The sequence below is a fragment of the Aptenodytes patagonicus genome, chromosome 6 (assembly GCF_965638725.1).
Source record: "Aptenodytes patagonicus chromosome 6, bAptPat1.pri.cur, whole genome shotgun sequence".
Lineage (NCBI taxonomy): Eukaryota > Metazoa > Chordata > Aves > Sphenisciformes > Spheniscidae > Aptenodytes > Aptenodytes patagonicus.
The window spans coordinates 53,855,200-53,871,236 of record NC_134954.1 but is presented as its reverse complement, the minus strand read 5'-3'; the positions used below and the strand labels follow the sequence as shown (position 1 = coordinate 53,871,236).

At 38.5% G+C, this 16,037-nt stretch overlaps 2 protein-coding genes across 8 annotated transcripts in view; one reads left to right on the top strand and one right to left on the bottom strand.

Annotated features, from left to right (window-relative positions):
* Positions 1-16,037, top strand: part of LOC143162387 (dehydrogenase/reductase SDR family member 9-like) — a 29,516-nt gene that overhangs the window by 858 nt on the left and 12,621 nt on the right. The gene's annotated exons all lie outside the window — the stretch shown is intronic.
* ABCB11 (ATP binding cassette subfamily B member 11) overlaps positions 1-16,037 on the bottom strand; it is a 53,047-nt gene that overhangs the window by 35,927 nt on the left and 1,083 nt on the right. For 2 of the 4 annotated variants that reach the window (XM_076342674.1, XM_076342672.1), the window contains exons 2-7: positions 11,423-11,525; positions 6,364-6,385; positions 4,888-4,935; positions 4,744-4,792; positions 2,551-2,792; positions 828-915 (exon numbers count right to left, since the gene is read on the bottom strand). In XM_076342674.1, coding sequence (XP_076198789.1) covers positions 828-915; positions 2,551-2,792; positions 4,744-4,792; positions 4,888-4,935; positions 6,364-6,385; positions 11,423-11,498 — 525 coding nt within the window. In that variant the 5' untranslated portion in view covers positions 11,499-11,525. Of the gene's footprint in view, positions 1-827; positions 916-2,550; positions 2,793-4,743; positions 4,793-4,887; positions 4,936-6,363; positions 6,386-11,422; positions 11,526-16,037 lie in introns of those variants that run through there. The other 2 variants (XM_076342673.1, XM_076342675.1) reach the window with 2 other exon arrangements.

Here is a 16,037-nt window from a genome sequence, read left to right as displayed (position 1 = left end):
TATTCAGGTAAAATATATTCTAGCTACACAGACACGATAGTTGTTTTATGCCCTTGATCTTTAAATAATCCAACAATTTTATAAAGCCTCTGGATCAAGCATTTATCTCAGTTCTGATAGGCTGAGAGGAGATGCAAGTTAAATTACTTGTGCTGTTACATGAATGTCATACAGACAAAAATTTTTCCATCTACAGCTGTAAGTAATATAGGGATGGCAGCCATCCTACCTCAGCAAAACTCTGGGATAGTTTTCAGGAAGGAGAATGACAAATGATTTTTGCAATTACAAAAAGGTTCAAAAGCAGTGGACCCTTTAGCAGATTATGCAGGAATCATCCAAGCATGTGGATCATCTCAGTCAGAAGGATTGAACCATTACTATAGAATATGTAGGGTGTGATTCTTCTCCAACACTTGTTTTACACTAGTATTGCTCTGTAATATCTCTATAATAGAAACACAGGGCTCAACGCAGTTGAGATGCCTACTGGGAATCTGCATGCCTTCACCTCTTATTTTGGGAGGACATGTGGATTCCATAGTAACCGCACTTGAGCAAGTATTTCTTGTGGTGCGAAAGGAGCAGCATGCATTCATCTCACTGGGTAAAATGTATCCTTGTACAAAGGTACGCATGAACAAATCCAAGGAGGTCTCAAATTAGCTCAGCCAGAGCTAATCTATTTCAGCCGACAGAATGAGAACAAAGTGTCTGCTTTGCTCAAATATGCAGCTGACTAAGCAGTTAAAGGAAACATAATTATTATAAACTTAATTATTTAGTGATTTAAACTTTGAAATCAAAATAGGGAACAAAATACTGACTTGTAGGTATCCTAACACAAGTACGGCACAACCAATTCCTGCATAGTAACCTGCAAACTTGGTCATTTCTTGTTCAATGTCCAGCAGCCTGAAAAAAAGAAAAAGAAAAAAGACTTAGCAATACTGTTTCAAGTTTCTCGCAGATTTCTAATCCGGTATTTCTTCAAGTTAGAGTCATGTCAGCTGGCAAGTCAGCTTGTTTTGGTAACAGAAGCATTGTTTCCCAACACTGAGGCTATTGCTAACAATGGCTGATTTGCTTGCTCTGCCTGTTGCACAGGGGTAGGGCGCTGGCAGGTACCAGGAAGCGCTCTGCCATCCTGGAGCAGCCCTGCAGTCTCTGAGAAACCCCACCAGACTGCATGCTCCGAAACAGCACAGGTGAGAGGGTGTTTCAAGGAAGAGCTGCCCAACAAGTTTTCATTAGATGTTGAATTAGCTTGGTTTGTGCCATTATACCAACTAATAACACTCAGATTTAAACAGTGTTTTACAGAGAGAAATGAGGGCTGCTAAAGTCAATTCAAGTATTACTTTGTACCATAAGCTTGCTAATCTGAAATGATAATTTCTTTTAGCTCAAGTAGGAGTATTAAATTACTTCTAATATCAGTGAAGGGCACTGAGTTGCTGCTATTGCATTTAGATTACTTTGAAATAGGCATTTCAGGTCATTATCGGTTATGCTTTTAGACAACTTTTTTAAAACATCCTGCAGAGAGCAAATTTTATTCTGTTAACCCAGAATTTGGTACACTGACATTTTAAGCCAAAAGGGAACACTATGCACCTGACCTGATCTCTTGCAAAAAACAATCATGGAAACAACTCAGGTGCCTGACACAGATATCCAGTACCATTTTTAATGCCTTAATTTATCCTGCCTGGTGCATAGTTGCCACTTCAGAGGAACAGAGTTCTGTAGCAAATACTGTATTCTATCTGCCAGCCCCATCTCAGGGGGCTGGCTTGGACAGCCTGGAGCAAGTAATTTGGCCCCAGTCACCTTTATCTAGGAATGTGAATCACTTCCCATGTGCTCTGAATTTCAGAGACCTTTAGACAAGTAACATTTAATTCTTATTAAATATCTAATTAAATGTCACTCAGAGATTAGAAAACTCTTGGAATGATGCACTGAAAAATGAGCCTTAGGAAAGGTTACAGGTTAAAATTTGGCTTTGACAGATATCTGTATCTGAATGAATCATCCAGACTCCATTTATTACAGTTAATGGAAAGAAACAGGCACTCTTATAGGGCAGTTCATCTGACCTGCCTTAGGCATCTCCCATAAGCTAAGATGAATTGCATCCTAGAAGCACTCATTTCTCTTCAGTGACTAAAGTTTAGCTAACTTGCTCAGAAGTCAGCAGGCACCTATAGGTACCTAAGTCCTAACCAAAATGTCCAGAAGTCATTATTACCTACAGTGTCATCAAAGAAAACAGATTAATGAACTGAGATGTGTAGCAGATACATCTGTTATCGGAACAATCATCATGAAAGAATATCCTTGCTGACATCTATAGCTGAAAGACCAAGACCCATCAGGTAATATCTCCATCTCAGAAACAGGACGCTGTAACAAGAACCATGCCCCTTTTCTTCCTTATGGACAGAAAATGTAAGGTTTAAAGGCTGAACTGGACCTTCACTAGCAATACATTCTCTGACAAGCCATAATAACAAAGGAGAAGAAACAAATACATCTACTACTTACCCACATCTTATTGTGGCGTTCTTTTCATTCTGATGGATAGTACCATTAATCCACACTATGGTGTTATTTACACATGTCTTGCCTGGGTCTTTAAGCTCTTGCATTTCAATGTCATATTCAATAAATGTGTCTGCCATTGCACCAAACACAAGCAACACAGCTGGCTGGGCTGCTCCATGAACAATAGCACAGAAACTACCAACAGCCATCATTAAAATTTCCATAGATGAAGAAAATCGGAACTAAAGAGACAGGAAAAAAATATGGTGTCTGCTGAGAGGCAGTCTTCACACTGGTTGTATACTGATAAATCATTAATCAGGTGGATGAGATACAAAATCATTCTCTTTAAATTTCAGAATTATCTTCAATACAGAAAGAAGACAAATCTCTCTCTCCAATCTAATCTAATTGCACCTGTGATTACAGCCTCATAAATTATGAGCTCCCTTTTAGCTGACAGCAGAATCTGATCATGTGAATGAATATATTATCATATAACTTTAATAACTCAATATCATTCCACATTATCATCATTCCAGAAACTAGCTAAAAGATTAAGAATAGTAATTATAATTCATATATACGGTCTGCTTTGCAGATTTCCTGTGGGGACGGAGGGAGAGGAAAAGGAGGAAAAAGCCTTAGGGCATTATGCAGAGCCTCTGAATAGAGTTAGCCAATTTCTCAAAAGTCTGGGGTGCTGTGGTAGAAAGCCAACTAAATGTCTCAGAGCAAGTTCTCATAGTTAATATTCTAAAATGCGTTGGCTGAGCCAGGCAATTGTGCATTGGCTCTTGATCTGGGAGAAATGTATAGAAATATGACATAGTATGCAGTAAAAAAAGGATTGAGCTAAGTCCTATTACCTTACATTTGCCATGGGCCAAGAGCATGCACACATGCAGCTGGTGACTCAGCTAAGATACAGTGACTTAAGTTACCTTTGTCATGATTGTGTGAAGTCTGATTCTCAGGTTGAAGTCATGTGTAAATATATAGATCAAACTGTCCATACAGAGTATCAGTATCAAATGCTATATATTTTGAAATAGGAGTGTAAAGAGGAATCATAGCCTGCTGAAGAACCTGTCCAGGTTCTGTAGGTGCTATAATATGTCTAAGAGAAGAAAGGGTGGGAATTTGGAGCACGTATGGAAAAGGGACATTAGGGCAGAGACAAGATAAAGGGAAAAACAAGTCAGTTAACATAAAAGAGAAATAAATAAAAGGTCTTTCTACAAAAAAAGTCAGAAGAAAACTGTAACACTACCACTGTTTTGCAAACCCTGCTCATAAGTAGGCTAGGAATTCCCTTGATTAAAAAAAAAACCACACAGAAAATGCACAGGTATGTGATATCTAATCTCTCAGCACATCTGATGCAAACATACTGTGTTTACCAATTGCACTTTAGGGGTTAAACATCTGTGCAAAACAGGCTACAGAATTCAAACCCCTCTGCTTGACAGACATAGATAGCCCTCTGTGTGGACAGACTGTTCTCTCCACCCAACTAAGGGTTGAGATACTTAGCCAGGTAGAGTACAAGCCACATGGATGTAACAGGACTAGCCCAGTACTACAGTCAGGACCATATTAGTCTGGACACATTACAGGCTAATTGCCTAGACTACATGCAAAACAGAAGAAATAAAACCTCTTAGCTGCATGCTGCTGGGTTGGACATCTCTCTACTACATTAATTTTAAAATTTAGATGCACCCTATGGGATTCCAAGACCCATCAAAGGCTAGGCATACCATACAGTGTTCTGCATTCCAAGTTTCTATAGTTACCATATCTTCTAATACCCACGGAGCAATTACAAGGGAGCTAAATTATCTGCCAAATATCACACAGCAAATTTTTGGCAGAAATAAGAATGAACCAAGGTCATCTAGATCCCTGCTGTGCATCTTAACTTTTTCCCCATATCTACCTCTAGGTTCGATAGAACGTGTTTAATAGACAATTATGACACAAATATCGATAATCGATACCAAGCTGACAAAATGACAAAGGGTTCCATTAAATTCCCATTGACTTTAATGGCAGGATTTCATGCCAAATGGTTTAATCCTTAAAAGTTTGGCTTAGTCACAGCTATTCCCCAAAACAACCATATAGATTATTCTCACTTATTCTGCGGCACAATACACATAAAATATTTATAGCCATTGCTTTCATTACCAGCTGAAAGAAGCCAACACGACTGCTGTTTTCTTTCTTTTCTGATGACCTTCAAGAACAGAAAACATAAAATTACAAACCTGTTTTTTAGTACATATTTTGTTCCATATGCAAAGATAGTACACAGAATTGAACTTAACTTACTTTTCACTTTTCTTCTCTATAAAAGGTTCTTCACATGTATAGAAATTCCTAGCAAAAAGGATAAGATTTTATATTAATTTTTTTATTCTCTTGGTTACTTCTCTGAAATTACATTTTATTTGAGACATTTTGCCCCAAATTTTAAGAGGCAAGCTGTTTCTTTCATATTTCTTTGGAACCAGTGATTTGATGGTTCTTTTAAATTTTAGACAGGGACTAGAACGGAGGTTAGGTTAAAATGATCTGGAGGTTTATGCTTTGTTTCATAAGCAGTTCCTCAAAACACTGTTGCTATAATGTCCGGATTGTGGGTTCTTTGAGGTCAGTTAGGGAAAAACCTAACATCCAAATTGTTGGCTAGTCCTTTCTTTAAGACAGAGAAAGGTCCTGTTCCCATTCCCTCTTATATTGCCTGTATGTTCATACGTCCATAGTGGCAGCAGAATCTCTCACCCTACTATACAGGTTTTTTTTCAGTGCTCTCATTATGTGTTGCTGTTCTGTATGATCAGTTAAAATCTAAAGGACTAGTTGCACCATTATGGATGGGATCCATACTATAGCAAGTAATCATCATCTGTGTACATTCAGTGATGAATGAGTAGGGATTTTCAATTTGGATTTTTTTTTTAATGAAACAAATGAATTCAAGCTATATTTGTCATGAACAGTTTTCAGAAACCAGATCCTAGAAAGCCTGAAGGAAGCTTCACGTGTAGTAGGTAGGACCATATGTGTGTTACATGTGAAAGTCCAACAGAACTTGGATTTCAAGATATGTGCGAGGACCATGGTAGACCTTGAATACTGGGCTGGTGCTCTCTGAGACGGGCAACCTGACAAAGACAAAAATTAAGAGATGCTCTTGCTTCCTCATTCTAGGAGTAGTTCTCAGACTGTGTACACTGTGTCAGAAAGAGCTGGCACAAATTACAGCACCCATTAGGATGTCCAGGCTGCTACAGAGTTGTCCCAAGATCTAGGAAGAGGGATGTTCTTAACCCCATTCAAATCTCAGATTATAGCTGAAGGTCAAGGTCTCTAAATCATTTCAGCTTCTAACTATCTAGAATTCTACGTTTCAATCTCAATATCTGAGCTCAAATGAAGTGAGCTAATTCCTTTCATTTTAAAGTCTCACAGTTAAGCTTTAAGAGAAATTAATCAAGATTGATTAAAATTCCTGAAAAACTAATTTCTCAAACTAACAGCACTGAAGAAAGATGAATTTGAGTATCAAAAACATTTTCAAAAGAAAGACCCTATTTTGCTGCCATTACTCTATGTTTTTAAAGGTTTCTAGGACTGTTTTGGTCTACCTATGTCAGTTGTATCAAATAAGGCAGTTGAACTCCTAGAGAACAGCTTTCAATTAAATACCATATATTCTACAAATGCGTCAATTTGATCCAATGACATTAACTTCTTTGAATATTCCTAGAAATATTGATTGTTCCGTTTGTGTACATGACTTACTCTGATTTCTTGAAGCTGTTACCTGTTAGGGAAAATAAATGCACAGTCTAGTTAATAATTATTGTTAAAGTACATAATCTTCTGTAGACATGTGAAACATAAACCCTAGAACCCCATGGGACGTGATTATTCCTGAGTTACAAGCTTCTTATTCCCACTGATACATCTGGCCAGTGACACAAACTGACATGGGTCCAAAAATTCCTTGGTAAGTTTATATCAATTTATGCCTGCTTTCTCTTGAAGAAGTAGTCTCAAGTTTTCAATCCTCCAGATGACAAAATGGTTTTCACTAAATACATTATTCAGGACATTTGCCAAAAGTCAACTCGTTTTCATTGCAAACTGTTTGCTAGTATTCAACTAGTTCTCTTGGACACTGTCTCGTCGAGGAACACTACTCTTCTGGCAGTCCATGCACGCTCCCTGAAAGGAGGAGTGGTAGCTCTTCACTCTTGCCTTCCAACAACTTAGAGACTGCAAAGCCTGTGGAAGAGGGGCAGTTGTGCCCCTGGAGCATAAGATGAACTTGTCACACTGATGTCTATTCTTGGGCTCCTCTCTAAGGGACCACAGCTTAGAGAAATGGAATTATACTACAAGATATAATTATGCTGTAGGGCAACGCCTTAGTCCCCAGAACAGGCCTGGATTTAGCTCCCTTTCAAAAGATGTTAAAGAAGTCATACCTAAAGCACAGCTTGTGTTGGCAGGGGCCCCAAAGAAGTGTCATCATAAGGGCTGATGCAGAAAATATTTGCTGTACATCACTTGAGATGACAATGGATAAATAGCTAGTTTTATGTATACAGCACAGTTTGGATAATCTAAGGACACTGGGCATATGCATCTTGCTCGTTTATGATGCGCTTGACAGCTCAGCATCAGGTTCAGAACCATGGTATGCTTTTCAAGCAGTACCTTCCTTGCTTCACATCTAGTGACACAACACTGAGCATGCACAGGCCTGTCTTACAGAGCAAACACAGAGGAACTTTGCATGACAATTCACAGAGGGTGCAAAGAAGTCACTGCAACCACAAATTTTGCCTCCATCATTTTCCTACCCAAGGGAAGAAGGCTTTTCCACTGTCTCCAGGGTTTTGCATTTCCTAAGGCAACAATGTTAGATGGAAGCAGTCTGAGTTTGAGACTGAGGGAACAGCTGATTACATCTCCTTTTTGGGGTTAGTAAGATAACTTTATTTGGCTTTAGCTAACAATGACTCTATTGGTTTTATTCTGCTCTGTTTGTTACTCGAGTATGGTAAAAAGAAAAGATTCTTTCAATAAGGACGTATGTGTATCCCAAGAATCCCAGACATTTTCCAGAAAGGTTCTAATTTGTAAAATTATTATTACAAAGAACCATTTGGTGTTCAAAAAGAGCCCTTTGTGAAGGAAAAAGAAACATCTGTTTGCAGTTTTTTGAAGTTTGGCAGCTGGTAACAGCTGTAGTGGTTTGAAACTATTCCTAGAAGATTCTCCAGGGTTAATCGGAAAAGTTAAGGTTTAGAGAAAGCTTCCTCTGGAGGCTGGTAATGCAAAGTGTTTTGCAAAAAATGAAGGAATTGGCTACTGGGAAGAAAATGGGAGGAACAAAAGAGTCTGATGAAATAGCTTTCTGAGTCATATCAATTTAGAGAGCAAAATAAGCATTCTTCAAAGGTGAAGAAACCCTAATCTATGAACTTGAAGACGGATACAAGATTATATCAATGCTATTTAAGAGTGCGAGGAACTGCAGGCCAGCTCTTGCAGGCCAGCAGTTTTTAAGCAGGAGGAGAATTTGGGATGATGTTACCTATGATTAATTAGAAAGAAAGAAACAGATGAGTAATAGTTCACACTGCTACAATTGAAAAAGTAGAAAAAGATTTTTATAGAAAATAAAAGAATGTAGGGAAGATGAAAGAATTTATTAACCCTAAAGAAAAAAGCTATAGTAATCTTTGAATGCTCAAAAAATTCTGAAAGAGGAATTAAGGCATTTAAGAAAGAAATTTTACAATTTGAAAAAAGCACAGAATCAAGGAAAAGCTGAAGAACATTACCAAGAATTTGAGTTTTTACTGGTATTGCGAGAACACAGTAAAAGTTAAGCCTGAGGAAATCTGATACTTGATTCAAGTGATGAAAAATTGTACTCAAAAGGCTCCCAACTAAAGCTGGCTTTTAACCACACCTGCAGATGTGGTGTTCAAGGGTTTATCCAGAGACGGTTAATTCTTACTAATATGTACAAAAGATGGTCATTGAAACAAACCTCACTGGAGATTACAGAGCAGAAGAGATCAATCAGCAGAATGCCAGTAAGGTTTTAAAGCAATGATGTTTGCTTTGGGAAAGGCACTCTAGCAGTTCAACAAACTGCTCACTACATTAAGCAGAAAACACAGTGCATTTCCAAGGAAACTGAGAAACCAGAGGCAAACTCACTTGATAGGCCAAAAAAACCCCAACTGTAAAAAGAGGAATAGCTTTGGTCCCAATAGAAAGTCTTTTGCCAAAATCCTACAACAAGTAAAAGCGACAAGAACGTAAGACAAACTAGCAGACAAAAAACAACCTCCCAAACCAGCTAGATAAATCTGGGCAATCTGGGAGTTCTAAGTAAGTGGCTGGAAGAGACAAACAGTTTTCTGTCCCAGAACTAGAAAGACATACCCCTTTATCTATTCACTCCCTTTTCTAGTCACTCCTCACCCCTCTCCACCAGTATTAGAGCCCACAATGCCCCATGCATTGAAACTGCCTTTAGTTAGCAGCCTAAGTGAGAATTTTTAAAAACAAAACAAAACACAGCAGGGGAGGGGAGTGGGGAGATCCGTACTGCTTCAGCACGCAGATGGCTGCTCATTCCAGCAGGATGCAGAGCAGTGTGCTGGGGTAGCAATATACTGGAGAGAGAGCAGACTTTCGGAAAACATTCACATTTGTTTCTTTCACAGTCATGGAGCTGAGGTTGCCACTGCTGTGTTGCAGACTTTAAAATCAGCTGCAGAATCTAGCACGCCAGCTTTGATTTTAAGAACACATTCAAGCTATTAGGACAATAATTTCCTACACTATCTTCTTTCCAGCTGTAACAATAGATTTGAAGTTCCTAACAAAAACAGACCTTTGAATCTGTTGAATAGGAGATTATCTAGTCTAGGAGAATAATCCCAGCAAAGTGAAAGAGATTTGATGAGGATGATTAAAACGAAAGGAATTATCTGGCTAACACAGAGAGACAGAAGGTGGGAACATAAGACCTTCTGCACCTGAAGCTCTTGTTCAGTTTCTAATGTCAGAGCAAAAAAATCACATGTACTGTCTTCTAATGGAACAGCTGCTTTTATGTTTGCAGATATCAGTCAATCTCTACAAAAATAACCACAATCAAGGCTTAGTCCAAGCTCAGACTGAATACTCCAAATGTGTTCAGACTCTACTGTTATGCCCACAGTCCTATGAGACATCCTATTACAGATAAAGATTGGAAGGAAATCCCAAACCCAAACAATGAATGATACTAGATTTGAAATAGATACTTAGCATCAATTAGCAACTACTAAGTTTTAAAAATAACAACAGACGCTACAGATCAAGTTATAGCTGGGACACTGTGGTTCTGTATAGCAGGGAGAGAGACTTGAAGAGGGCTCTCATTAAAAATCCGTCACAAGGTCTTGAAAAAGTGTGATTATTGTCTGAAATTTCATTATATACATGGTTATGTGAAGAATTTTGCTGCATGCCACAAGTTTTAACAAAAGGTAGATGTACGGTTCCCATGGAATGAAAGAGGCTGAGGCTGGACTGCCTTAAACCTGAGCTGTTGTCTAGGCAGGGGAAAAAAATTCACTGTAACTCAGTCTAGTATGGTTTGCTTTGATTTCTTTTTGTTGGTGAAAAATAGTTCCAAGAGAGAGGGACTGTCTTTCAACATGAGTCTCCAGTTTTCTGGAGGTAATCTGTCAAAGTATTTCAAGTGAAATAAAACCGCATAGTCTTTATCACTATCCAGCTTAATTGTTCTAACAATACATCTGATGAATTAAAAGAAAAAAAAGAGAACCCAAGATAAAAAAGCATCCCTCCTCCTCAAGCTGTGTTTTGTTCAGAGCCCACACAAAAGCACCTATTTTTCTGATGAAGCAGGTGAAATTGGGAGTGAATGCCACATTTGTAAATCCCAATAAGGCCTGTTTTTAGAACACAGGCTATTTCATGCATGGTCTAAAGCATTTCATTGGATCCTAGGAGAATGAAAGGATTAGGCCACAGCTGTCAGGGAATTTGAAAATACAAAATGTATGTATGCTTAGGGAATCTGGTGATATCCGAGTGCTGGAATCCTGTTGTGAACCCTTTTTACTCTATGTGAGGAGCATGTACATTGCACTGTATTGCAATTTATCTTCCATTATGTGCTACTGTTTTGCTTTCCTTTGTACCTTACATTCAGTATAAATATTTAATGCCCCTCTCTGTCAGCTTTTCTCAAGTCTTATAAACAGAACTCAAAGTATTTATCAGTTTCTCTTCATGTTTCTCCTTGACTCTTGCTGCATTTGGATTGGCAAAATGGAAAAGTGCACATTGCAAAGGAAAAGTGGAAGAAAAGATGAAAAGCTCTGATGAGGAGAAGGAATGCAGATCTTCACATAGCAATAGCTCATAAGAATTCTGCCTAATATAAGTATGAGTACAGATACATGTGTTTGTTGAAAGCAGCTCTAGAAACTATGGAAGATGGAACTCCCCCCCCCCCCCCCAAGTAAAAGCCCTTTACTTGTACATCAAAGTGCTGAGTATAAAAACCTAGGTAGATACCGTGAACTTGTAGACTGATAAGTAAAGATTGTCCATGAGTAGCAATTGTGACACATAGTTTTTACAGAAAAGTTGTTTTGCAGGGAGCATACCCATAACAGCAGGTACCACATAACTGTATTTTTTCCACAGACTATTTGTTTTGTATTCTGTAGACTATTTGCTCCACTTAGGCCATCCACCACCTATTTTACATGCTTTATAAAATAAGGAGCTGACTGAGGAATAAACTTCTTACATTTGCCATCCAAGTCAAAAGCGTAGTTATCCTCTCCCAATCTCTTGATGCTACGCAGAACAACAGGTTCAGACATGATGATTAGTTACTTAAATCAGAAGTCCTGAAGAGAGAGAGCAGGGGGGAGAGAGTATGAGCATACGTTTGTCTGTGAACATACGACAATATTACATTAAACTCCTGCTTACCTCAGTTTTGCCCTCATTATCCCAGGACAATGCCACTGATCACAGCACAAATTAGAATAGATGTCCCAGACACAGTGAAACTACAGAGTAGAAAAACACCTCAGAGAAACATGCCCAACTCACCCCAAAGTGCAATGCCTCTGAAAGGCTTCAATGCCTTCTGCCTCAAGTGAGGGCTGCTCCACGGGGCTTTGCAGCCCACTGCAGACAGCCCTGTCCCCATTAATGGCTGTATTAAAATAAACTACTGCTTTTGTGCAGGTGACATCCGTAGGTTATAGACTGAGATATTAATATTACAGATCCTGCCTCAGTTATGAGGGAGCGGCAGGCAGGAGACCAGCCCCTGCCTTGTCCCATCCCGGCTGGCAGCAGCCAGCAGGACCATGACAGGGGGACAATCGGGAGACAAGAGGGGTGGCTGGGAGGGACCCCAGGGCCACACCAACATCTGTGGCATCACCACCACCAGCTGCACTCCCACAGCTCTCAGATGGGACAAGTTACCCGGCAGACCTGCTCCTCTGGACAGGCTTATTCCTAACTAGTCACACTGACATGCCGAGCAGATGTCACACATGAGCAGAAATAAGGAGACGAAGTTAACACTTTTTTGTTAAAGAAGCACTTTTGTGAGGTAAAATCTGCTGGTAGCACTAGTTTTGGCCAGGCAGGCCTGGCATCCAAGATGGCACCTGGGGAAAAGTGCTGCAAAAGACCTCCCCAAACCATGCCCTTTCATAACCAAAGTAATCTCAGCCACACCTTTGTTTAATGTACGGTATCCCAAAGCATAGTTACAATACTTCATTCCAGTCATTAAACATCAACATTTGTATGTTTATACTTCTGTATAAACCTCTCATAACCTCATTTTAAGCATATTATAACACATTCAGATATCAAAGGTTTAACATCTTATACCCAAATAACACAAGAAGTCTTCTGTGTAGAAGACACAATCCACAGATTATTTGTGTTATACCACCTGACTTCCCAGCCCGCTGAGTTTTTACCTGTTTAGCCCTCTAAAGGAACCACTTCTTTTCTGCTAATAGTATTAAAACTACCAAAACCCTTCATACTGTCAACAGATGTGTGATTAACCACAGCCAGGCAGTTCCTTACAAGTGGGAAGGGCTGAGAAGAAGCTTGGCTCTGAAATTATCTGAGGATGAAGGAAATACACCCATCCCTAGATTGAAATGGAGCAACATGATAGGAGCCAGTCAAGTGGTTCAGGATGCATGTGTGACTTCTAATAATTTCACATCCTATAAAGTGCCAGCCTTTCATTTTTGTTACTTTTCCCTCCAAACTGGCTTTCAAGAACTGCTGACTCCCAACCAAACCCATCTCTTTTTTATCCTTTCCTCCTGAATTTTATGTGTACATCTCTGACACATCACTGAATCATCAGTAAGTCAGGCTGGAAAGATCAAAGTCTCTTGATGAATTTTAAGCATCCAAGGCAAAGTTCAATTATTCTTGTGTCATTTTAATTGATGTTTATCAAAGATGCCTGAAGAACTCCCCAGGCAATTAATGCTTCACTATCCTTATTGCTAAAATATTTTTTCCTAATATCTAGTCTGAGTCTTACCTGTCATAATTTAAACCCCTTACTTCCCGTGCAATCCACCAAGGATATGGAACATAATAATTCCTTTCCACTTTGTAAGTAGGCTGTATTTATTTGAATAATACTAGAAAGTCTCCCTCTTCAGATGAAGAAAGCAATTCATTCAATTTTCCTTGGTAGGGTGTATTTCCCAAACCTCTGATAATTTCCACTGATCTCCTCCGGATTCTAGCACATCCTTCTTGAAGTGATGAGTGCATAACAGCACTACAGCACCAGTCTTACCAACACTGAGCAAAGGAGAAGGATTATTTTACATTTCACGGATTATATTCCTGTTTATGCAACCCAGTATGACATTTGTTTTTTTAACAGAAGTATCCCATTGTTGATTCGCATTCAGTTTGTGATCCACCAAAGCCACTCATTTTTTGCAAACAATTTGCTACAGACCCAGTTGCTTTCCAAACTATATTTTCACAGTTGATTAATCCTGCCTGCTATTGTTTGTATTTAATAGCACCTTAGATTCTTCAGCCCATTTTAAGTGTTTGTTAAGGGCATTTTCATTTCTAGTCCTATTCTTCAGCGTACCTGCAGTCTGTCCTACCTTTATGTCATGATCAAATTTTATAGCGGTATTCTCCATTGTGTTAATCCACATCATTATCAATATTACCGGATTATACCAGAAGCAAGACAGACGTCTGCAGAACTTCATTCAGTACATCCATTCATTTGGACATTGGTTCATTGATTGCTACTCTATGGATGTAGTTTTTCTTGCCTAAAAGTTTCTGATGAGCAGAGATGATTTATTCATCCACTGGACGGTAAATTCTGAACGCCTCACATTCTGTGACCCCCTAAATTGTGACCCAAATTCTCTCCTTAAGTAAATGTGTAAAGCCAAATCACCACTGCAATAGCAAAATATCTAGCCAGAACTAGAATAGTCACTCACAACATAAAATCACATGAGTTTTTACTCACCCCCACATACAGTGGAAAAATTTACAATCTTAATCATAGTTTTTCCATTCTCTCAGACAGATGGCAAATGGGCTGAACAAGCTATGGTACTCCTTAGTTAAAGTCTCTACTGTGTGCACATTTCCAAGTTCTCTTTCTGCTCTTCTATATAACAGAGAAAGCATGTAACACCTGCTTCTGACCAGAAAGGAAGGAAAGCATCATATACGTATCACTGTTTCACATGGGACCTATCTACAAATCATTAAACTTCACTTCAGCTGGATTTGTATCAAGCATATGGAAGAGGATTTAACAAGGGCTTAAATTCCAGCTGACATTATTCAGTTTATGTTGAAATAAATGTAGGTTCCCCAAAAAAGCAAGCATATATTCCTGGCAGCTTTAAGTCCCTTGAGACTATGTTTTCACTGAAGATGAGAGTGAGAATTTTCCCTAAGTGGGAAAAAAAATTTCACTCACTTCTTCAGTGAAAACACAGAGCTTATTCTGCTCCCTCCCTCCTGCCTTTTGCTGTGTCTGATTGATTGAAATAGACTGAAACAGAAGATCTCCAAAAACTGTTTGTTGAAATTATCCTAAAGTTCCAGAAGTTTCTTAAGAAAAAAAAAGTTTCTCAGCCAGCTCATTTTTGGCAGTTTTGTCAGTGGTCATATTCTCAAGACAATTTTTTTTTATATGTCAATTCAGTTGTGAGGTTGGAGCTAGAGATCTGAAAACACGGACTTTTTGCTCCATTTACAAAGAAGTTTGACAGTGGTAGCACACACTGGGGAGCCTTTCACAGTGACGTGATTCTAAGGAAAATACAACTTAAATATGCAATTGGCCTAAGGGTGGCCAGTTTTTTTACCTTAAGTATATGTTTTTAGGAAGGACATAGTTAAAAAAAAAAAAAGAATGAATATATTTCAAAGAAAGCCATCAGTGTGAGAAAAATAATCAAATCACAATGTTTGTATCTTTGTTAAAGCTTTTCAGATTTTTGGTTCAAATGGTTAAAGCATCATTGGTTGAATTAATAATACCCAGAAGATACCAACTGCAACCATACACTCACATTTTCTTCTGCAAAAAATAGTTCACCACAATGGGAATTTTACTAGCAATTTGTCCTTTAAACATGAAGCCATCATTTGCTTCTAGATCTAGTACTGACTCCTTTGCACTGTTTAGCACACAAGTAATGGAACTGTATAAAGAAAGCTGAGCTAATAGACAAACTGTTGATTTTACACTGAAATTAGTGTAATTGGAAATGTGACCTGGATTATGAAAACCTGTTCTGCTGGAGTAAAGAAGCGATGTTCCTACCTGTTCTGTTATCAAAATAGATCTAAACTTTAAGGGTGGCATTTACACACACATTCCAGCAGCTTTAAAATACTTCATGACTTCACAGAAGCATAAACCTATTTAAATTAAGTGATATAAACCATTTGAACCATACTACTGAATGTGGCTCCCAGTGAAAAGCTATGAAGTGGTTAAAAAACCACCCCCACTGCATTTCTGCTTCAGAAAGATAATGGATAATGTCATACTGTAAATTGATGAAGAAGGCAAAAGTAAAGCAAAGCAAAGTCACTCTCTACCTGTCCTCTTTCAGCTATTTATTATTTGACTTTGCAATCATAACATCTATACAAAATTTTGTGATGGAACACTGTAAAAATCAATCTGTCCTTTAAATGCCGGTATAGAATATCATGCTGGGAAGTCTCATTTCAGTGCTTGCTCTGATGCTGTATTTTAACACTATGAAATATATTTTGCGACTGGTTTTTTAAAGCCTGAATGCTGATGCAGTTTTAAATAATAGGAAAAGTGGAAAAAAAACCCAGTGATTGAT